The following is a 19,619-nucleotide window of genomic DNA, read 5'->3' as shown; positions in this document are numbered from 1 at the left end:
GGCTGGCCAGCTCTGGGCACACCGCAGCCTGGCAAACCTTAAAAGATGCCAGGCTGAGCCTGAGGAGACCTGGGTGCAATTCCCAGCTCTCTCTCTCAGGGGCTGTAGGATCACGGGCCAAGCTCTGGCTGTCTCTGTGCTCCCCCTACCCAGCTCTGCCACGCTGTGACCTGGCCCGTCAGCTCGTTGCCGTGAGGGCTACGTACAGCGCCTGGCGCCAAGGAGACGCAGACCATGGCCAGGACCCTGGTTAGCCGCAATCAGATGCCAGGAGGCCGGAGGTGGAAAACGTTAATACTTTATGTACGAGTCACATTGTCACAGCCTGAAGTCAGAGGGATTTTTCTTTTAAAGAGAAGAAATTGCACATGGTGTGAATTATAAACCGGTTTGGATCCAACCATTTCTCCCCACCCTGCCCCAGCTTCAGGAGCAATCGGACGGAGCCGCGCTTGCGTCCTCCCGCCCGTGCCCCGGGACGGGCCAGGCAAGAGCCGAGTGCGAGGCAAGCCACAAAGGCAGCAGCCTCCTGTTCTCCCCCACCTAATAAATAACAGCAGCTTAAGCGTAAGAACACAACGGACGAACCCACCCAGCCCCCTCGCCTGGTTGGGCCGGGGCTCACGCAGCCACCCGGCCGGGGGTCACCCCACCCCTCTGAACAGCGGCCCGATCTGTGCTCCCCTCCCCGCTCAGACAGGAGCCTTTCAAAGGGACAGAGATAGCCCAGGGCTCTCTGGAGCCACACGAAGCGGGGTGAAGGTGACTGGCTCAAGATGGATGTGCTGGGCTCCCCGTCCCCCCACCATGCACAGCACTAGCCCCAGCCCACGCAGGACACTGGAGGGGCCTCACCAGTGATACCCAACTCTCTCTACCCACGGGCTGATCTGAGAATTTCAGGACCAGAGACGGGCCGTAGGCACGCACAGCTGACCACATAAAATGAAAGAAAAATGTAAATACAGGCCTTGGTTGACAAGGGAAGGAGGAGCATTTCTATTGTCTGACGAAGTTTGTAAATGGACATTAGCCCCCAGGTGTGTCACTCTCGAACAGGAGAGGGGACAGCAGTGATCTTGGGCAAGCTTTGTGAGCGGTCAGGGCAAGGCGGACGCCCTGGTGAAGATGCTCATCCGGCAGGCAATTGGGATGTTGAGTTTTTCACAATCTTCCTGGTGGAAAACCCAGGTTGGCAGAGGGACGTTGGTCCGAACATAGTTAAAAGATTGCCTGAATCTAGCCGTCCATCCCGAACCTGGTCAGCCTATTAAGCTCAGAAAGCTGGGAATGGAAGACAGGGAATGGATCACTTGGTGATTCCCTGTTCTGTTCGTTCCCTCTGGGGCACCCTCCAGCACTGGCCACTGCCAGAGGACAGGACACTGGCTTAGACGAACCTTTGGTCTGACCCAGTCTGGCCGTTCTTCTGCTATCACAAAGACCCACTGCTCTGAATTTTGCCAAGACAGCTGAGCGCTGGAGCCTTACAATCGTCAACTGACTCAAGAATGTTCTTTGCTTGAGAAGGGCGAGGTCCCTCGGGCACAAACGGATGGTGAATAAAAGCAAATGCTCTGGGATTTTAATTCTCGCTCAGGTGATGTAGGAATTCTTGCCTCGTCTTCATCCGACTGTCACCGGTCGCAACAACGCGCAATGTGGGAAAGTGAAACATCCTTTTAAGTCGCTCGGAAAGGCACACGCTTCTTCAAAGAGCTCCCCGGCCTGGCTTGCACGGCCTCAGCGCAGCCCACTGAGGGAATTCAAGTGACCAGTCATATCATACAGAGACGCTACCTGGGACGCGTTCGTAAATTCCAGGGCCTCACAAGCTTGGGCTTGTGGTTGGAAAGAAAGTCCATTATTTCTTCCTAAAGGGCACAAAACCTCTCTCCAACGCGCCTTCTATTCGCAAGCGAATGCCGCCGGGCTGCAAGAGGTCCCCATATTCGGCTGAAAGGACTGGTAAGACAGCTTGGGAAAGACAATGCTGCAAGCTAGAAGCTGAGCGCATGGAGGTCGCTGAGCTCATCACGGTACAGTAGACTCTCGTTACGAACCCTGACGCTGAACAAATCGTTACGGTTCTTTCAAAAATTTACAGCTGGACATCAACTTAAGAGAGCTTTGAAACGTCACTGTGCAGGAGAAAAACGCTGCTTCCCTGGATTGTTTTAGGGGTTTACTTTTAACCCAGCACTGTCCCGTATTTGCGTGTGGGGGTGGGGGCGCGCGCTGCCTGATTGCGTAGTTCCGGTTCCCCTGAGGCGTGCGGCTGACTGGTCAGTTAGTAACTGAGCTTCTGCTGTAACTTGGTTTTTCCAAGTCCTGACACAACTCACCGCATAGGACAGTCTGGTGAACGATGCAGTAAAGTGTATTTAAAGAAAGGCGTATCGCTCTGAAACGTGGGGCAATGCCCGTCTCTCTCTCTGTCACGGAGGGCCCTCTGTCTGTACAAGACAGTTTGGTTTAGCTCTGCAGAAAGTTGGGTTTTTTCCCTCCCAAAAAGCTTTTTACCTTTTCAAAAAGGCTCTCTCCTGTGGGGTAGGTTTCAGCACAAAAATTCTTCCTCGAAAATTTCCCCATCGCAAATTCCAGCAAACAGCGATAGCCGGGCAGCGTCACTTCAATCGCTCAGTTCGTCCACAGCCAGAGACGGGTGTTTGGCATTTTGTAAATCGGAAAGCAGTGCTGACAAACCATCCTCAAATTACCCCGTCTTCGCACTGCCGTGGCTTCAGACAGGGGAACCTGCTTCTTACGGTTCACAAGGTCACCTGTGTTTTCACCTCCGGCACAAGGCTCCCCCGCATGTCCAGCATGCACTGCCCAAGCTCGGCAGCCAGGAAAGGCCTTTTCTTTTGTGCGAGTTCCCACGTTCTCTGAAGAGAAGCAGCTGCTGCTTTTCCCTGCAGTTGCTGATGGGGCGAGAAGGTTTGAAGTGCAATCCAAAGCCTGCAGATTTTCCATTTTCTCACGTCTTACAACACGGCCGGAAGGACAGGCCACGTCCACATTACCCTGATTCAATGTGGCGACCTTCCGGACAGACACAGCAGTTCGGCATGTTAAACACACAGGTTTGGGCTTTAGACGAGCCGGCATAATAAAGAGAAAAGCCCCCGTTCAGTTGGGGTTCAAAGCTCGGTTTCCCCTGCCGACTTGGTGACGTTTACACCCAGCCGCATTCGTTTGCGGCTCCGTTTCCATCGCCAACGAGAAACCGGGCGGCGGCCGTGCACTGTTCAGCGGACGCTCTCGCCAGAACGTCAGGCCGGTAAGTCGCTTGCTAAGGCAGCGCATCATGGATTGTGAATTCAATTACACGCTTTTTGTAAGGTGAGCTGGGGGGCCACATTTGGCCTGGGGGCCGCCTGTTGAGTATCACCGGTTTGGCAGTTACAGCAGGAGGGCCGTCTGGGTCGTGCAATGGTTTGGGCCGAGATTAGGAGAGCGCGACCGGGGCCGCAGCCCAGCGGCTGTACACGGGGGCCAGGGGTCACTGCTGTCAGAGGGATGGGGAAGGGGTGCAGGCCGGGGGCGGCACGAGGGCAAAGCAGGCGGGCTCTGGCTGCTCAAGGAGTCTTTGTGCCACTGTCACCACCTTCAAATCCAACCCTGCAGCCGTGGGCCAGAGTCAGCGACGGCTGCCAATTGCTCCAGCTAGACAGATTCTGTCCAGGGCGAGCCCCTCTCAGCCCGCTGAGGGCCATTAGTGCCAGCGGTGGACAAGAGCCCCAAAGGGGCCAGACAAGAACCAGAGGCCATTAACATTCAGAGCACGAGGTGATTTAGGAGCCCAGATCCTATTGGCTTTCAACAGGCCTTTGGAGCTTGTTGCTTCGGCACTCTTGAAAATTTGACCCTTGGTCTGGACCCAGCGGGGCCGGATTCGAACCAGCCCCCTCGAGGGGAAGCTGCTGTTGGCACGTTATCCCGGCTCTGGTTGTGGCTCAGCCAGCCTGGACTTTCCTGCCCGGTATGTGGCTTGGTTTGAGATGCGGATGTGCCATTACGGCTGCCGTGAGGTTTTGAACCCCAGATGTCCACGCCCACCCAAGGAATTCAGCGCACGAGCCGCGGAGCCCGAGGGAACCTCCCGCAGGAGCTGGGACTAAACCCAATGGCAGAGCCGGCTCCTGCCACGGACACTTCAATGGTCCAGTATTAAGCTTACAGTATTTCAAAGGGGACGCGCCGTCTGCCCAGCCCCGACTGTCTGTTACACCAGAACGTCACGCCGCCCGGGGCAGGGGAGAGTTCGCAAGCACAGTGCTCGGGAGCGCAACGGCCGGCTGGTGGAAAAGCAGCGAGACAAGGTGGAGCCCAGGATATGGCGGAGACAGACCCCAGCTTCAAAAGCAAAACCAGTGTAACAGAAATCCAAGCCCAGCCTCGACCGCCCGGCAAGCCGCTCGCTGGGGGGAACCGCTCACGAGCTCCCCTGCGTGACAAGCGCCCTTTGGTTTGTGACAGGCAAACCCCGTCTCCACGCTGTCCCCCAGGCTAAGAGACACCCCCCACCTACCCAGGGCAAAGCCCCAGCCTCGCTCCCAGCAATGGGGTAGCAGGAGACAACCCCAAATGAACCGTTTCACAAGGAGAACCCGCTCCCCCCTCGTCCTGGTGTTAACGCAGAGGTACTCTCCTACCCAGAGCAGCAATTAGCTACGGGAGGCTGGCCGGGGCCCCGTTACTTCATCCTTTGAAAGTCGTTACTGAGACGGGCCCGTGACAGCCTCAGGTTCGGGGGGGACGTGCAGCGGGCAGGGAGCGTCCGACAGAAGACACTGTGGCTGCATACAGTCAACGGGCAGTTTGCCACAGAGTCCCAGGGCTCGTGGGCCGAAGGGGCGGGCAGCGCACTGCTCGGAGAGGGAGCGCGCAGCTCGGGAAGCAGGGGGCTCTGCGAGCGAGGCACGTGGTCCTGGGAAGAGAAGAGAAGAGAAAGTGCTTGAGCCCCGGAGGGTCCGACTGGCCACGGTCCAGCGCTGGGGAGACAGGAGGAGAGAAGTCAGTCTCGGCGGCCGACGTGCATGGCCAGGTCCCGGGGGGCTTAGGGGATTTGACAGCTGCCTGGGAGGTGGGGCAGGGGCTGACCCCTGGAGTAGGGCGGAGAGAGACACGCCCCAGCCTCTCCACCCCCCCAGCACCACATGGGATCCAGGCCTGCCCCACTGCCAGGGGGCTGTGGAGGGGGTTTGCTCCACAAACCGCCAGCCCTTCGGGTCTGGACAACCTGGCCCCCCCAGGACACCATGGCTGAGCCAGCACGCATGGTGGCTTCTCAGCTCCCCCGCACCCCGCACCAGCTTACTTGCAGACAGATTCTTGGGGGCCTTCGCCCTTAGCAGCTGCACGGCTGCTTGCTCTGGGTTTGGGCCCCACGGGGCTGTCTCAGGTGGCGCAAGGAGGCGTCTCCGTACTGGATTCCTGAGCCCATCCTCTCGGGGTCCAGCTCACCTAGCCAGACAGAGCAGCACTCAGCATGGGGGGGACACAACCGTCCCCTCCCCCTCCGCCACCTCCCCTCGCTCCCCCAGATTGCGTGGGGCTGGGAGGGAGGAATCTTTACCCAGACCCTTCTAGGCCAGCCGTGGGTACGCCTAGCCGGGCAACTCCTGGGTGTAGTCACTTAACAACAGACTCCAGACTAACTACCATCAAGGAGATCGATCCATGGCGGGCTGGGAGAGCAAACACCCTGCGGGCACCAGAGAAACCCTGCCCCGGACTGCAGGGGGCATGGGGCAGCTGAGCACCCCTGGAGAACTGGGCCATACCCACATCTCCTGCCCTACTTCAGGACATGACTGGGGGCCCCTGGTCTCAGCCAGAGCCCGGACCATAATCTGTCTCTATCACTCATTATTAATTATTATTGGAAACTGGTTTCCCTTCCTGGTTGAGATGTTCAGGCTGGAAATGCTCAACGGGGAAGCGTGGGGCTGTGTCACGCCCCTCGGTGCCCCCTGCCATCTCCAGCTTTCGTACCTGATTCAATTTTGTTTAGTATGGTCCTGGCACATTTTAAGAAAGCTTCTTCTACGTTCTCCCCGGTCAGCGCGCTGGTCTCCAGGAACATGAGTTCTGCCGAGGCGAAGAGAGAAACGGCAGGAAGGTAACCAGGGTGCGGCTCACAGCACGATTCGCCTCGGCCCACACGCTAAGCACGGGACATCCCCAGCTGGGTATCCCGAGACAACGCAACTCCTCGCTCGGGATCCAGCCCCGCCAACACACAGAAGAGAGCAGTTCGCTCTGCAGCGGGACCTGCAGGGCACGGTCCATCCTCGCCTCTCATACCCTGGGCAGCCTGTGTGGAGTGGGGCCCAATCCAGCGCCACCCACTGAACACACGAAATCCGGTGCTTCCAGTCTGACACCGTGCTCTAGCCACGGAGTCCGAGCGCCCCCTCCTGGCCAAACAGCACCAGTGCCGGGGAGCCATTCCAGCAGCTCTTCCGCGGTTTTCATCTAGCGCCCTTGGCCCCGGGGCTCTGCGGAGCTCAGTCGCCCACCCCGGGGGTCCAAACACAGCTGCTGCCCTCCCCCCGCAGCACTCAGCAACAAAGGAGCACCCTGCCTCCAAGGGATGCTTAAGGAGGCAGGACGGGATTGGGGCAGTACCCCAGGGCTGATGACCCCTTTTGGGGGCCATGGGATTTTAATGCTGGCACGGCAAGGACTGCGGTGTTACCGCTCATGGGAAAGACAGCTCCTGGTAGCAACACCGTACCCACCAGCACCCACTCTGGGGCCAGCCCATGCTGCCAGGGGAGAGCACTCCCTGCCAAGCCCCCCGCCCCCTAGCACTGCCCTGGGGCCAGCCCTGCCTGCCCCCACACCATTTCCATAGTTCCTTACCCTGCTGGACCTGGCCTGGCTGCAGGACGCTTTCACACCACTAAGCCCTGGTGCCATGGCAAAGCAGGTAGGGGACAGGAACATCCCCAAGGAACACCCCCACCCCACATGGAAAGGGCAAGGCAGGACCATGTGAGAGTCAAAACTAACGAGCCCCCAGAGCAGCCCCTACCCGGGCCCCGGCTTGGTACCGTTCTCTTGTGCGAAGCGGGAGGCTTCCAGGAAGGTCACTTCCCGGTCCGCATCCAGGTCCTTCTTGTTCCCGCAGAGGATGATGACGATGCTGGGGCTGGCGAGGGTCCGGGCGTCCGTCAGCCAGTTGGTCAGCGCGTTGTAGGTCTCCCGGCTGCAACACAGGACAGAGGGGGCAGCAGGGGGCATCCGGGCACTTCTCGCAAATCCCAGATTAGGGGCTGCCCTCCAGGCCTAGGCCCTGCTCTTCTCAACCCATTTATAAGACTCGTGTCCATCTCCCCACCACAGGGGGTTGCTTGACGCCTGCCAGAGGGGTTGGCCGAGCAGGGCACTCTCTGTGCGATGCCCGCTGCTGGCATGGACCTCGGCTGCGGGCTGAGCAGACCCGGAGGGCATTCCTATGTGGCGAAGTCGAGGGGCAGAACAGAACCAATTCAGCTCAGCCGCTATGATGGGACCGGACCAGCTCGCTGGGGCAGATGCTCAGGCCAGAACAAGGGGAGCTTGTTCTGTTTCCATTTCGCAGGCTTTAGTCTAGTTCTGTCTGGAAACCCGCCCCGTTCCTGGCAGCCCCAGGTGAGGAGGGGGCCCCAGGGCATCGCTCCGAACACCAGCCGGGAGAGGAGCCGCCAAGGACACCCACCTGGTGATGTCGTACACCAGCAGGGCCCCGGCAGCACCGCGATAGTAGCTCCGAGTCACCGACCTAGAGGGCGAGGAGAGAGACCGAGTGATCAGCAGGGCCAGGAGCCCACTGGGAACCGCGGGTCTATTTCGGGTCAGCTCCGCATGAGGCTGGCCGGGGACATGCTGGGAGAACAGGCCTGTGGGACAGGGGGCGGAGGAAGGCATCGGGCGGCTGGGTAATGGAGGAGCCGAAGGGACAAGCACAGTACAAGGCGGGAGTCTGGCGGCCACCCCGGCACGGATAGGGCCAGCGTGGCTGGCTCCTCTTAGACACTGACCAACCTGCCCCACAGATCCATCTCAGACTGGAGCAGCCGTCCATCACCCCTGGCTGAGGGGGTCTCATTCCCTGAGCCTGCCAGTGCTGCCTAGAGGGGAAAGGCCTCTTGGGCCCGCCAGCCCCTCACCCCAAGGACAGGTCAGAGCCGGTGCCCCCAGAGGGGAAGGTCCTGCATTCTGGGACCCAGCATCTGACCGGAAAGGCCCCACACCCCAAGACCAACGGAAAGGCTGTCTCCAGCTGTCCTTGCCATCGTCCGAACCCCTCATGCCCTGGGGAGACTCCAGAGGAGCAGAAACCCTGCTGCAGCCCCAAGATCAAGCTTACTCCGGGACTCAGGGCTTTTAAAATCATACACGGAAAGATACAAGCAGCCAAGAGTTAGGTGGCGGGGTGGCAGCATGGCCTATTGGGCAGGACACTGGGCTGGGAGTCTGGACACCTTGGTTCAGTCCCAGCTCTGCCATTGACCTGCCATGTAACCTTGGACAAGTCCCCACTCCTCTGTGCCTCAGTGTCCCCCCACCCTGTCTGGGTCTTGCCTGTTTGTCCCGTAACCTCTGCAGGGCAGGGACCGGGCACATCAGGGGTCCCCAGTCCCGGTAGGGGTCCTTGAAGGGCTGCAGTAATGCCAGAGCTGAAATATGGACTCGGCTCCAGGACTAAAGCTAAGTTCAGCATCCCTCTGTCCACACACAGGCCTCTCCATGTCCTGTGTTACACCAGTGTGGAGCGTTGTGCCGTGCTGGTAACCATCTGCCATGTCCCACCCCAGAGGTGGCTGCATCTCCATGGGTGTGGGAAAGCGATCCTTGTAAATCTCTGATTCCGCTTAACTCCTGCAGTTGCTTTTACACACGCAAGACACCCCTTTTGCAGGCTTCTGGGACGTCAAGTAATATTTTACCCAGTCTCCAGATGTAGCCTGGAAAGCTGGCTGCTATGGCACACCTTCCATGGATGTTACCCCACAGACCTTTCAGATGGTCATTCGCTGGATGGGTGGTTTTTTACCTAAACCGTTCTTGTCCTGCCGTATCCCAGATCTGCAGTTTCACCGTTTTCCCACCGACGTTAACCACCTTCGACCCAAACTCCACTCCGATCGTGTGGTTGGAATCCTGCTTGACTGGAGAAGGGAGAGATCCCAAATCAGTGACTTACCGAGAAGGCCCCTGGTCAGTTAGGGATCAGCTACAACGCGTAGCCGCTCCAGAACCAGGAGCTTCCAGTCCAAGTGCTGATACCCGAGAGCCCCAAGCGATCTGCAATTGCTTCACTCTGATTCCTGCGCAGACTGGAGACTCCAGGTGTTGCAGAGCGACATGCCGGTGCCCCTCACTCCCCACCCGCAGCCCCCTGCTAGCCCAGCCCTGAGCTCCCCCCAGCTCTGCCGGTGCCCCTCACTCCCCACCCGCAGCCCCTGCTACCCCGGCCCTGGGCCCCCCCCACAGCTCTGCCGGTGCCCCTCACTCCCCACCCGCAGCCCAGCCGTGGGCTCCTGCCCTTAAGCGCACACAGCAGCCTAAGGCACAAAGAAAACTGCATCTTTTCTGTTGTTGTTCAAGGCAGCGCCAGAGGCAAAGGAGAGGATTTAGTGGAGCATCCCCAGCCCCCGAGCCTCCCCCAACCTGCTGCGACTTCTCCAGCAGCAGGTGGAAGCAGGCAGCCCCACGTCGGGCTCCTGCCCAGAGGGGCTTGTAGCGAACTCCATGCAGCGGCGGTGCCGGCTACTGCGCTTGCCATAAAACCAGCCGCCCCCCCAAAACTGCAGGTCCAGTACCCTGCTGTCCCGAGAGGAGGCCGGCACGCAGAGAGACCTGCTTTTGCTTCCCCGCTGCTGGAAAATGCGCCGGATTGAGCCAATTTTGCGGTTTTGGTACAGCCCGTGAAAACAGGGCTTTAGGCGCGGCGGCACGGAGGGTTCTGCTCCAGAGCTGCCATGCAATCTCCCAGACTGCGCCAAGCCCCGCACAAGCCACGTCACTGCAGCAGAAAGCGTCCCCAACAAGACAGACACCACAGCACCCCACCGCGGGAGCTTCGAAATCGAACGCAGGCAGCTGGCGTAACCCAGCACAAACCTGCTCACCCGGGGCTAAAGAAGCCGCAGAGATGACGTGTCAACAACTAACCGGTTGGCACCGGGGTGTGTCTGCACCCATACCACAACGCACCCTTTTCGGTGCCTTGCCACGGTTAGGCTAGTACACAACAGTGTGTGAAAATCAAGCACCAGACGGATTCTTTACCGACATAGGAAGCCCCTTTGGAACACAATTTTGTAATTTGCTGAACACACGGAGGAAGCCAGGGCTGTGCAAAGACATCTGCGATGAAAACCACAAAGCAGGAGGGGTTTCACCTTTGATTTCGTTAGGCTCGTCGAGCCATTTCCATTTTCCCATTCAGAAAAAAATGTTAAAATAGGAAGCGGGTTTTCAAGAAGGCTGAAGTTTAAAAATGTCATAATAAAAAAAACTCCATCACAGCTTTGAAGTTTCACACGTTTGGATGTGGAAACTCCCACTCTTTCATCAGAGTTTCTTTGGTAAAAGGCAAGTTTTGGGAGCTGAAGGACAGATCAGAACGCAAATTCAATCGTCTTTCTGGCAACAATTGTACAGCGGAATCTTCCCTTTTGGACAAGCTCCAGAGGGTCCGGGATCTTAGGAAACACAGCGGAGCAAAAGAGAAATGAGTTCATCTAAACAACGACACTGGCAACAGGAACAGGGCTACTTACATTTATTCTCTATAAACTGATGCAGGAGACAGGACTTCCCAGTACCGGCACTTCCTATCACAAGGAACTTGAAGAGGAAATCTGAAGAACAAAATAAGCACGATTGTGACCCTCGCACGTGAGGAAGGGGGCTGGGGAGGTTTACAAAAAGCAGAGCATCTTCTCTACCAGTTTTTAGAAATGTGCACCGAGAAACATTACGTGCAGTGCTCCCCGGCGTCAAACTCCCCGTGTGACTTTGGCACGTCACCTCATTTCCCGGGCCGCAGTAAAAGGGATAGTGATGCTTCCTTTGGCCCATCTTTGTCTCATTAGACTAAGCACGCTGAGGCAGAGACAGTCTCGTCCTAGGTGTATATACAGCGCCCAGGGCAAAGGGAGCCTGATCTCAGCTTGGCATCTTTTGGCACTGTTGTTAGCTTACTAAAGCATTATTTGCACCCCATTCGGCGTTAGCCAGCTCCCTTATGCTCACGCTGGGGCAGGAATATCCGATCGGCACACTGCAGCGATCGCCAGCAGCCAGGAGTGCACACAATTATGACGACTCAGGAGCAGCCTGAGAGCAGAGACAGGACATCGCTCAGCCCAGAGAGTGGCCCCCAGGGGTTAGGGGCTGGAGCCTGCCAGGTTCCACTGCAATGCAGAGCATGTGAAGTCACAGGTTCAAATCCCCTACAAGTCTTACTGGCAGGAGGTGAGGCTATTACAGAATTAGAAGGCATTCACAGGAGGCCAGTCAGAACAATCAAAGGCCTGGACCAACAGTCCTGTGAAGACAGTGGGACTGGTTACCTTAGAAAGGAGACAAGCCAGGGGGGTGTGATAAATTGGCCGGGTCTCGAGAAGGGAGACCAGGAGCTTCCGTTCGCACTGGCCAGCAACTCAAGAACAACGGGACTCCAATGTGATTCAATGGTGGGAAATGCACAGCTGGCCAAAGGACAGACTTTTTCCACGCACCACGGTTGGACTATGGAACTCATTGCCACATGAAGTTGCTGAGGCCAAGAACTTAGGAAGGTAAAAAGCGTCTGGACTTTTATATGCATAACAAAAGAGCCAGAATCGTTCTAGTTAATGAACAGTTTTAGAAGGGTCATTAACCCTCCTCCTACTTCAGGGCTTAAGCAAGCAAACTGTTAGAAACCAGCATGGGACATAACATGGGGGCAGATTATCCCATGGCTGCTGCTGTCCTTGAAGCACCTAGCACCAACCACTGTCAGAGCCGGAACGCAGGCCGAGACAGGCTCAGGGCTGCTCCAGCCCGGCAGCTCCTCCGTAAGCCGCTGCTGTGCCCAGCTGGAGCCAGGCTGCCCAGCACCGCGGGTTGGATCCCTGTACAGCAGCAGGCAGGGGAAGCCAAGCCAAGCCCTTGGCCGTTCCCCAGGGCTAAACACACTGTGCAAAGACCTCAGGGGCAGAGGGGAAGCACAGAAACAAAGCACGCGTTCAAATGAGACCAACGGACTTCCCAGAGTGCGCCGCAGAGTGTGTCCCCCCCCCCCCCCCAGCAGGTGGGCACCGGACAGAATGTACCGTATTCCCCGCCGCCCCCGAAAGCCTCCCATTACAGCAGCCTCCAGAGATCTCTTGGGCTGAAGTCCCGGACGCTCCCCCCAGCCACCGGTTCCTTCTGGTGCGGCACGAGGTGCGATCTCCGGCTCGGATTCCAACCCGTCCCCAGTGGCACGACGGTAAAGCCTAGAGACCCCCCCCTTCTGCGGGGTGCCCCACAGACAGAGAAAGGCTTTGTCCCCATGCAGAGGAAGAAGCCAAACAGCAAACGGGCCTTTATTTGGTGGGGATGAGCCCCACAGAAAGGGCTGGAGGTCGATTTTCTGACTTGCCAGGCACATCTACGCTTAAGCCACTAAGAGCACCATGCCAACGGGAGGGGCTCTCCCTGTCTGCACAGGGTCAGGTCGACGTAACTCTGTCTCTCAGGGGGTGGATTTTCCACACGACGCCGACGTACACGCCCAGCGTAGACCAGCCTGCAGACCCCTGTGTGTGCACGTTGGTTTTAAGTCCCCCACACCAGCGCTTTGTTTATGAATCGAACGTCTCCTTTCATTGAACAGAGGCACGTTTGGAAGAATTTGCAAGCAAGAGGCATTGCATCGAAGCCCATATTAGTGCTACTCGCCTGGTGGGTCACAACCGGAGGGCATAAGGCAGTGACAATTCTGGTCCAATGGAAGCCACAAAACCCTCTCTCCACCCCTCCCCATACACCTTTCCCCTTCCAGGGTAAGTCTTCGCCCTGAGAATTACAGAGACTTATTCTCATTGGCACACTTTTGGCGTCAGACGAGGGGCTGCCAAGCAGAGCAGGCTGACGAACACCACTCCATACAATACACAGAGCATTCCCTGCTTGTGAAGACTCCCGCGCCAAATTACCACCTACCCAGGTATTCACACCATTTGGATCTGGGGACCGCGATTTCACTCCTCACCTGAGTAACCGCTCCATTAAGAACACATTGGGGGGGAAGGCATCGGTACTTGTATGGCCCCGTGACAGTGTTATCTGAGCACCTCAATCTTTAACACTCACCCATTGGTAGGAAAGCATTTTACAAGTGGGGAAACTGAGGCAGGGGCTCGCTCAAGGTCACAGAGGGAGTGTGTCCCTCTCTCTTGTCACTGTTCCCAAGTCAGGCTGTTTGTTTAGTCTCAGCTCAGCAGGAGGTTTCATGCCCCATTCCCTCTCTGGCATAGAAGCGCTGGGCACAGCCACATCAGCTCTGACCAGGCCTCCAGCCACGCCCATCACCTGTGTCCAACAAAGGCCAGCTCCTGACAGCTCAGAGGAAGGTGCACGAAACCCCGCAGGGAACAATGATGAAATAACGTACCAGGGACGGGGGAAGAGATGCTCCTTGAAAAGCCCTGATTTACAATCCTTTCTAAGAACAGCATCCTACCAATGACCCTGCGGAGGCTGCCGAGTGCCCAGGACCCCAGTTACGAGCCAAGAGACAACAGGCAGGTATAGCCAGGGGGAGATATCAGGAAATAACGAAACAATACAGGTCATGATGAGCTGTGGTGTCAGCCTACCAAACCGATCTACCTTACCCATAGAAGTGTCTAGTGTTCGGCAGAACCTCGCAGTGTTTGACTCACAAACGCCCTCACAACAAAAGCAGAAGTGTTCTCCCTGGTTCCCCTTCACTAGTTCAGCGAATCCAAGGCCAGCAGGAACCATTGCAATCACAGAACCACCGGACTAGAAGGGATCTCAGTTAGTCATCTAGTCTGAGGCCGGGCTAAGTAATCTCGTCTGACCCAGACCACAGCACTTCCCTGCATCAGTAGTTCCTCCTTGAACCAGAGCAGGTCTTTTAGAAAAAGATCCCAGCGTGATTTTAAAATGGCCAGTGATGGAGAATCCTAAGCTAAAAATCAATGCTAGCTCTGAGAGAAAGGCTTCTCCCATTAAGCAAAACCACCTCCCTTCAGTTATTTAGGTCCCATTATTACCTTGATTACAAGGGAAATATTTGGGATGCTGTTTTCCCAGAAAGAGAAACCTCAAGCACTGGATGCTATCTCCCTATCTTAAAACCCCAGAACTCCGCCTGAAAGACAAACCTGTGCCCAGCAACCAGAAAGCCTTTGCCAGGTTTAAAGGGAACTCAGTTATCTTGATATCTAGGCTGAGTGAGTTCAAAGTCGTTTCAGCCATTGCACCTGCCTCTCTGCCAACTGCGGTTTTATGATCACATTTTTCAGGTGGCCCAGTCTGTGCTCTTGTGGAACGCAACACAAACACAAGCACAGGTACTGAGGAAACTGCGCAAACAGTGGAACGGATGATATGCAAAGTGCTGACCGAGGCACAAAGAAAACCAAGTGAAAAGATTCCCCTGCTCTCCCCGTGAGTCAGGCCGGAAGAACAGTCAGCAAGACTTCCGACAAAGGTGGTTTTAAACAAACTCTTCATCCTTTCGAACGGCCCAGTAGCAAACGTCAGCGGTGGAGTCTACCCAGCTTTCCATTCGTGTTGGCTGGCGTGATTTTCTATTTATTTTACTGGCAGAGTGACACCAGCCCAAGCCCCAGTGTGGACACAGGTCACTCGGGGTACAGCTGTGCTGCTGTCGTGTAGACACCGACTACCGCAACGGAGGGTGTTCCTCCCCCCGCCATTAACCCACCGCTCCGCAAGGCGGTAGCGAGGCTAGTGGAAGAATTCTTCCATTGACCGAGCGGCGTCTGCACCAGGGCCTAGTCAGCTCCTCTGAGGATTGTGAATTTTGCAAACCCCTGGGGGATGTAGCGAAGCTGACCTAACTTTGCAGTGTAGACTCCCCGTTATACCTGTAGAACAAACGCCCTTTGCCAGGCTGGAATAGCTGCGCCAACACTAACAGGCTGGTTCGGCGTTAACTCACCACTTTCGCTTTCCGGGGACTGCTAAAGCTGCCTCTTGTCTGTACAGACAAGGCCCCAGGCTTTATTTTGAATGCTAGCAGCAGCCTCGATGAGAGAGACAGGCACCCATGGCACGTGACGTGTTCCTAGGGGCGGCTGACTCCCGCGCGGGCCTGGACTGCACTGGAAGGTGGCATCGGCATAGCTCCATTGACAACTTTTCAGTGCAGCCCAGGCCTTCCTCCAAAGCACCTTAATTCAGAACCAGAAACTTCGTGCAGAATAAGAACACCCACACGCGGAGCTACGGGGGAAGAACTCCCCGTGCATACAACCCGAGGAAGCCCAATGGTTGGGCTTGTCGCACGGGCAGAGGCAGTGGAAAAGTCACGTCTCTGTTCCTCCATTAGCACCCAGCCCTGCTGTCCTGGAGCACCCCCGGGTGCACACAGGGCCACTGAAACGCAGTCCCTGCAAAGACCTCCCATTTGCTCAGCAGCCCATGCGCCATGAACCCACCAGGGAAGGACGAATCCATCCCATGAGGGTTTGAACCTGGCACGCCCAGGGCTTGTTTGTGCACTGGGGGAGGGGGAAGGAGTTTGAATCTGAATGGTTAAAAGGCCAAGACACCCCCATTTGCCAACCCCAGTTTCAGCTCATGCAAGCCAGAGAGGGCGGTGGGCAGCCCAGAGCAGATGGCAGGTCCCCCAGGGCAGAAATTCACCACCCCTCATCTTCCCCACACCCTAAGCGACTGGCTCTGGGGTCAGCCTCCTCGACAGCTGGCACAAGAAGTGGTTTCCAGGAACGCACCCCCAGCTCCAGCCTGCGTAGTTGTGGGGCGATTAGCGCCCTGGGGGGTCATGCCGAGGGCAGGGCCTCTCCGCACCAGGGACTTTCCCACCTCCCTTCGCCCGGGCACCACACACAGACACCAAAACAGGCCAATGACGCTCCTTCGGGGAGGATTTCTGAGGCCTGGGCAGCGTTGCCAGCCCTGAGCCAGGCCCCCGGCTGGCGCCCGGCACAGCCTGCAGGAGAATTTGGGGGGGGGGGGGAAGGAATCGCAGTGGGTCAGCTTCAGCCCCGCAGCACCCCCCCATCCCCACACTCCCAACACCCCTGTCCCCTCCCAGTGCCACTCCTCTCCTATTGCCCCCCCAGCCACACCCCTCCACCTACCGCAACCCCGCCGCCTGTCCTGCCCCTCAGTGCACCCCGACTGCATGCCACGCACCCCCGCCTTGCTTTAATACTCACCCAGATGAGCCAACCGCCCCCCCGCACAGAACCACCCCCCCGCCTGCACCTCCAGCCCCTGCCCACAGCTCCCCCCTCCCCCCACCGCACCCTCCAGCCCCCTCCCCCCCGCCCCCAGCGCATCCTCCAGCCCCTCCCCCACCACACCCTCCAGCCCCCACCCCATGAGCACAGCTCCCCCCTCCCCCACCACACCCTCCAGCCCCCACCCCATGAGCACAGCTCCCCCCTCCCCCACCACACCCTCCAGCCCCTCCCCCCCAGCTCCCCCCTCCCCCCACCGCACTCTCCAGCCCCTCCCCCACCACCCCCAGCTCCCCCCTCCCCCCACCGCACCCTCCAGCCCCCACCCCATGAGCACAGCTCCCCCTCCCCCCACCGCACCCTCCAGCCCCCTCCCCCCTCCCCCCACCGCACCCTCCAGCCCCTCCCCCACCGCACCCTCCAGCCCCCTCCCCCCTCCCCCCACCGCACCCTCCAGCCCCTCCCCCACCGCACCCTCCAGCCCCCTCCCCCCTCCCCCCACCGCACCCTCCAGCCCCTCCCCCACCGCACCCTCCAGCCCCCACCCCATGAGCACAGCTCCCCCTCCCCCCACCGCACCCTCCAGCCCCCTCCCCCCACCGCACCCTCCAGCCCCTCCCCCACCGCACTCTCCAGCCCCCTCCCCCACCGCACACAGTTCCCCCCTCGCCCCCAGCTCCCCCCACCGCTCCCCCCAGCCCCGCACCCAGCCCCCCCCGCTGACCGTAGCTCTCGGACATGGCTGGGGCTGGGGCGGCGACACCGGGCAGACCGAGCGCAGCGGGCGCGATATGGCGGCGCCCAGAATCCGCCAATATGGCGGCGCCCGCGGACCCGGCTGGGGGAGGCGCTTCCGGGTCCGTGCGCGCCCACGCCGGCGTGCGTCTGACGTCACTGGGAGGTGGGGTGCAGGGGCGGGGCTTAGAGGGAAAGGCTGAGGGGTGGGCGGGGCTGGGAGCCAGGACTCCTGGGTTCTCTGGTGGCTCTGGGAGGGGAGTGGGGTCTAGTGGTTAGCGTGGTGGGGGGGGGGCTGGGAGCCAGGACTCCTGGGTTCTCTGGTGGCTCTGGGAGGGGAGTGGGATCTAGTGGTTAGCGTGGGGGGGGGCTGGGATCCAGGACTCCTGGGTTCTCTGGTGGCTCTGGGAGGGGAGTGGGGTCTAGTGGTTAGAGCAGGGGGGCTGGGATCCAGGACTCCTGGGTTCTCTGGTGGCTCTGGGAGGGGAGTGGGGTCTAGTGGTTAGAGCAGGGGGGCTGGGATCCAGGACTCCTGGGTTCTCTGGTGGCTCTGGGAGGGGAGTGGGGTCTAGTGGTTAGAGCAGGGGGGCTGGGATCCAGGACTCCTGGGTTCTCTGGTGGCTCTGGGAGGGGAGTGGGGTCTAGTGGTTAGAGCAGGGGGGCTGGGAGCCAGGACTCCTGGGTTCTCTGGTGGCTCTGGGAGGGGAGTGGGGTCTAGTGGTTAGTGCGGTGGGGGGGGGGCTGGGAGCCAGGACTCCTGGGTTCTCTGGTGGCTCTGGGAGGGGAGTGGGGTCTAGTGGTTAGCGTGGTGGGTGGGGGGCTGGGATCCAGGACTCCTGGGTTCTCTGGTGGCTCTGGGAGGGGAGTGGGATCTAGTGGTTAGCGTGGTGGGGCTGGGATCCAGGACTCCTGGGTTCTCTGGTGGCTCTGGGAGGGGAGTGGGGTCTAGTGGTTAGAGCAGGGGGGCTGGGATCCAGGACTCCTGGGTTCTCTGGTGGCTCTGGGAGGGGAGTGGGGTCTAGTGGTTAGAGCGGGGAGGGGGGAGGCTGGGATCCAGGACTCCTGGGTTCTCTGGTGGCTCTGGGAGGGGAGTGGGGTCTAGTAGTTAAAGCGGGGGGGGGGGGCTGGGAGCCAGGACTCCTGGGTTCTCTGGTGGCTCGGGGTGGGGGTTTGGGATTGGGGCAGCTGGGGGTCACGCTGTGGGGCAGTGAGTGTAACCTGTTCCCGGGGCTGGGGGCTGCTGGGGGAAGGGGGGGGCAGCGTGTCGGTGTCACGCTGCTTCCCCCAGTAGGTGGCTGGTTTGTGTCCCCAGAATTCAAGCCCCCCACCCACACCCCCGACCCCCGAGGCATCAGGAGAGGAGGTGGCTCAATTCTGAGGCCCATCGGTCCCCCACAACTCCCCACCCTGTACCCTGCCGGGCCATATGCAGCTTCTCTGCCACCAGGGCTGGCTGCCCACGGCTCTTTCATTTCACCTGTTGCACCCACCTTAGAGCCCCGGCACCTCCTGTGTCCCATCACCGGGCACCTGGGGAGCCCCCAGGCAGGCCTGGCTCAGATCCCCAACACCTCCCCACAGCCTTGACTGCTCTGCCCCCGGCCACCCCCCGTTATTCATGGCTGTTTTCCAGTCCCACCCCCCACGGAGCTCAGCCCAGCCTGGGGCTCACCCTCGGGGGGCAAAATCGGCCACCCCAGCACCGTCAGCCCGGGTGCAGGGGAACTCGCTGCAGGGCCGGGTTGCACCGTGGTGGGGGCAGGTGGGGCATGTGCCCAGGCCTGAAATCGGCCTGCGGAGGCCGGTGTCTGTGTGACGGGAATGACCCCACACACCCAAGGCCTGCACCGAGGCTGCGAGTGCGAGGGGTGCCCTGCGCCCAGCAATTCCACCCGGGGAGCGTCCCTCCCCACCCCAGATTTGCTGCCGAGGGAAGGGGGGGTCGGGGAGCTAAGAGCCCCAGGAGCACGGCGGGGGGGGGGCAGCTGTGTGGGCTGCTTCCCCCAAGGTGTCAGAAGCTGGATCTAAGCAGCCCTGGTCTCCCCTTGCTGTCCCCCAGCTCTGGTGATGCCCCTCACCGGCTGCCCCCTGCCATGTTGTACTCTGAGAGTTGAGTGGGGCCTAGTGGACTGGGGGGGGCTGGCAGGTTGGGTTCCTAGGAGGGGGCCCCCAGGCCCTCCCCCAGAGAGAGACAAGCTTAGCCTCAAGCTGGGAGAGAACCCAGGAGTCCTGGCTCCCAGCCCCCCCAGCTCTAACCCACAAGACCCCACTCTTCCCAGAGCCAGGGACGGAACCCAGGAGTCCTGCTGCCCAGACCCCGCCCCCCCACTCTAACCACTGGGCCCCACTCCCCCCAGAGCCGGGGATTGGACCCAGGCATCCTGTTTCCCTGCTGCCCCTCGCTGCCCCCCCGGCACTGCGTGGGCA

The 19,619-nt window shown here is 59.3% G+C and overlaps 1 protein-coding gene across 5 annotated transcripts; it reads right to left on the bottom strand.

Annotated features, from left to right (window-relative positions):
• Positions 1-282: 282 nt before the first annotated feature.
• On the bottom strand, positions 283-17,321 carry RAB4B (RAB4B, member RAS oncogene family). 5 transcript variants are annotated; one of them, XM_073321359.1, is made up of 9 exons: positions 17,182-17,321; positions 15,987-16,204; positions 10,782-10,862; positions 9,050-9,164; positions 7,712-7,774; positions 7,065-7,219; positions 6,001-6,096; positions 5,324-5,469; positions 4,843-4,933 (listed from the first exon to the last, which is right to left on the bottom strand). In XM_073321359.1, the coding sequence occupies exons 2-8, from the start codon at positions 16,036-16,038 to the stop codon at positions 5,354-5,356; spliced, it is 678 nt and encodes a 225-aa protein (XP_073177460.1). In that variant the 5' UTR covers positions 16,039-16,204; positions 17,182-17,321; the 3' UTR covers positions 4,843-4,933; positions 5,324-5,353. The 5 variants fall into 5 exon arrangements, with proteins under 5 accessions (XP_073177458.1, XP_073177459.1, XP_073177460.1 ...); XM_073321360.1 differs by having other exon boundaries at positions 4,845-4,997; XM_073321357.1 differs by lacking the exon at positions 5,324-5,469 and having other exon boundaries at positions 283-4,933.
• Positions 17,322-19,619: the final 2,298 nt, after the last annotated feature.

Source organism: Lepidochelys kempii, chromosome 23 (genome assembly GCF_965140265.1).
Source record: "Lepidochelys kempii isolate rLepKem1 chromosome 23, rLepKem1.hap2, whole genome shotgun sequence".
In the NCBI taxonomy this organism is placed as follows: Eukaryota; Metazoa; Chordata; order Testudines; family Cheloniidae; genus Lepidochelys; species Lepidochelys kempii.
This window is presented reverse-complemented; position numbering and strand designations above follow the sequence as displayed.

Bases quoted from the DNA above. Each gene is read 5' to 3' on its own strand.
- RAB4B (XM_073321357.1), bottom strand. From the start codon at position 16,038: ATGACCCCCCAGGGCGCTAATCGCCCCACAACTACGCAGGCTGGAGCT. The intron at 10,863-15,986 runs GTGCGTTCCTGG...TTTGTTCTTCAG, and splicing joins TACGCAGGCTGGAGCTGGGG to ATTTCCTCTTCAAGTTCCTT. The intron at 7,220-7,711 runs GTGGGTGTCCTT...CCTGTGTTGCAG, and splicing joins CTGGTGTACGACATCACCAG to CCGGGAGACCTACAACGCGC.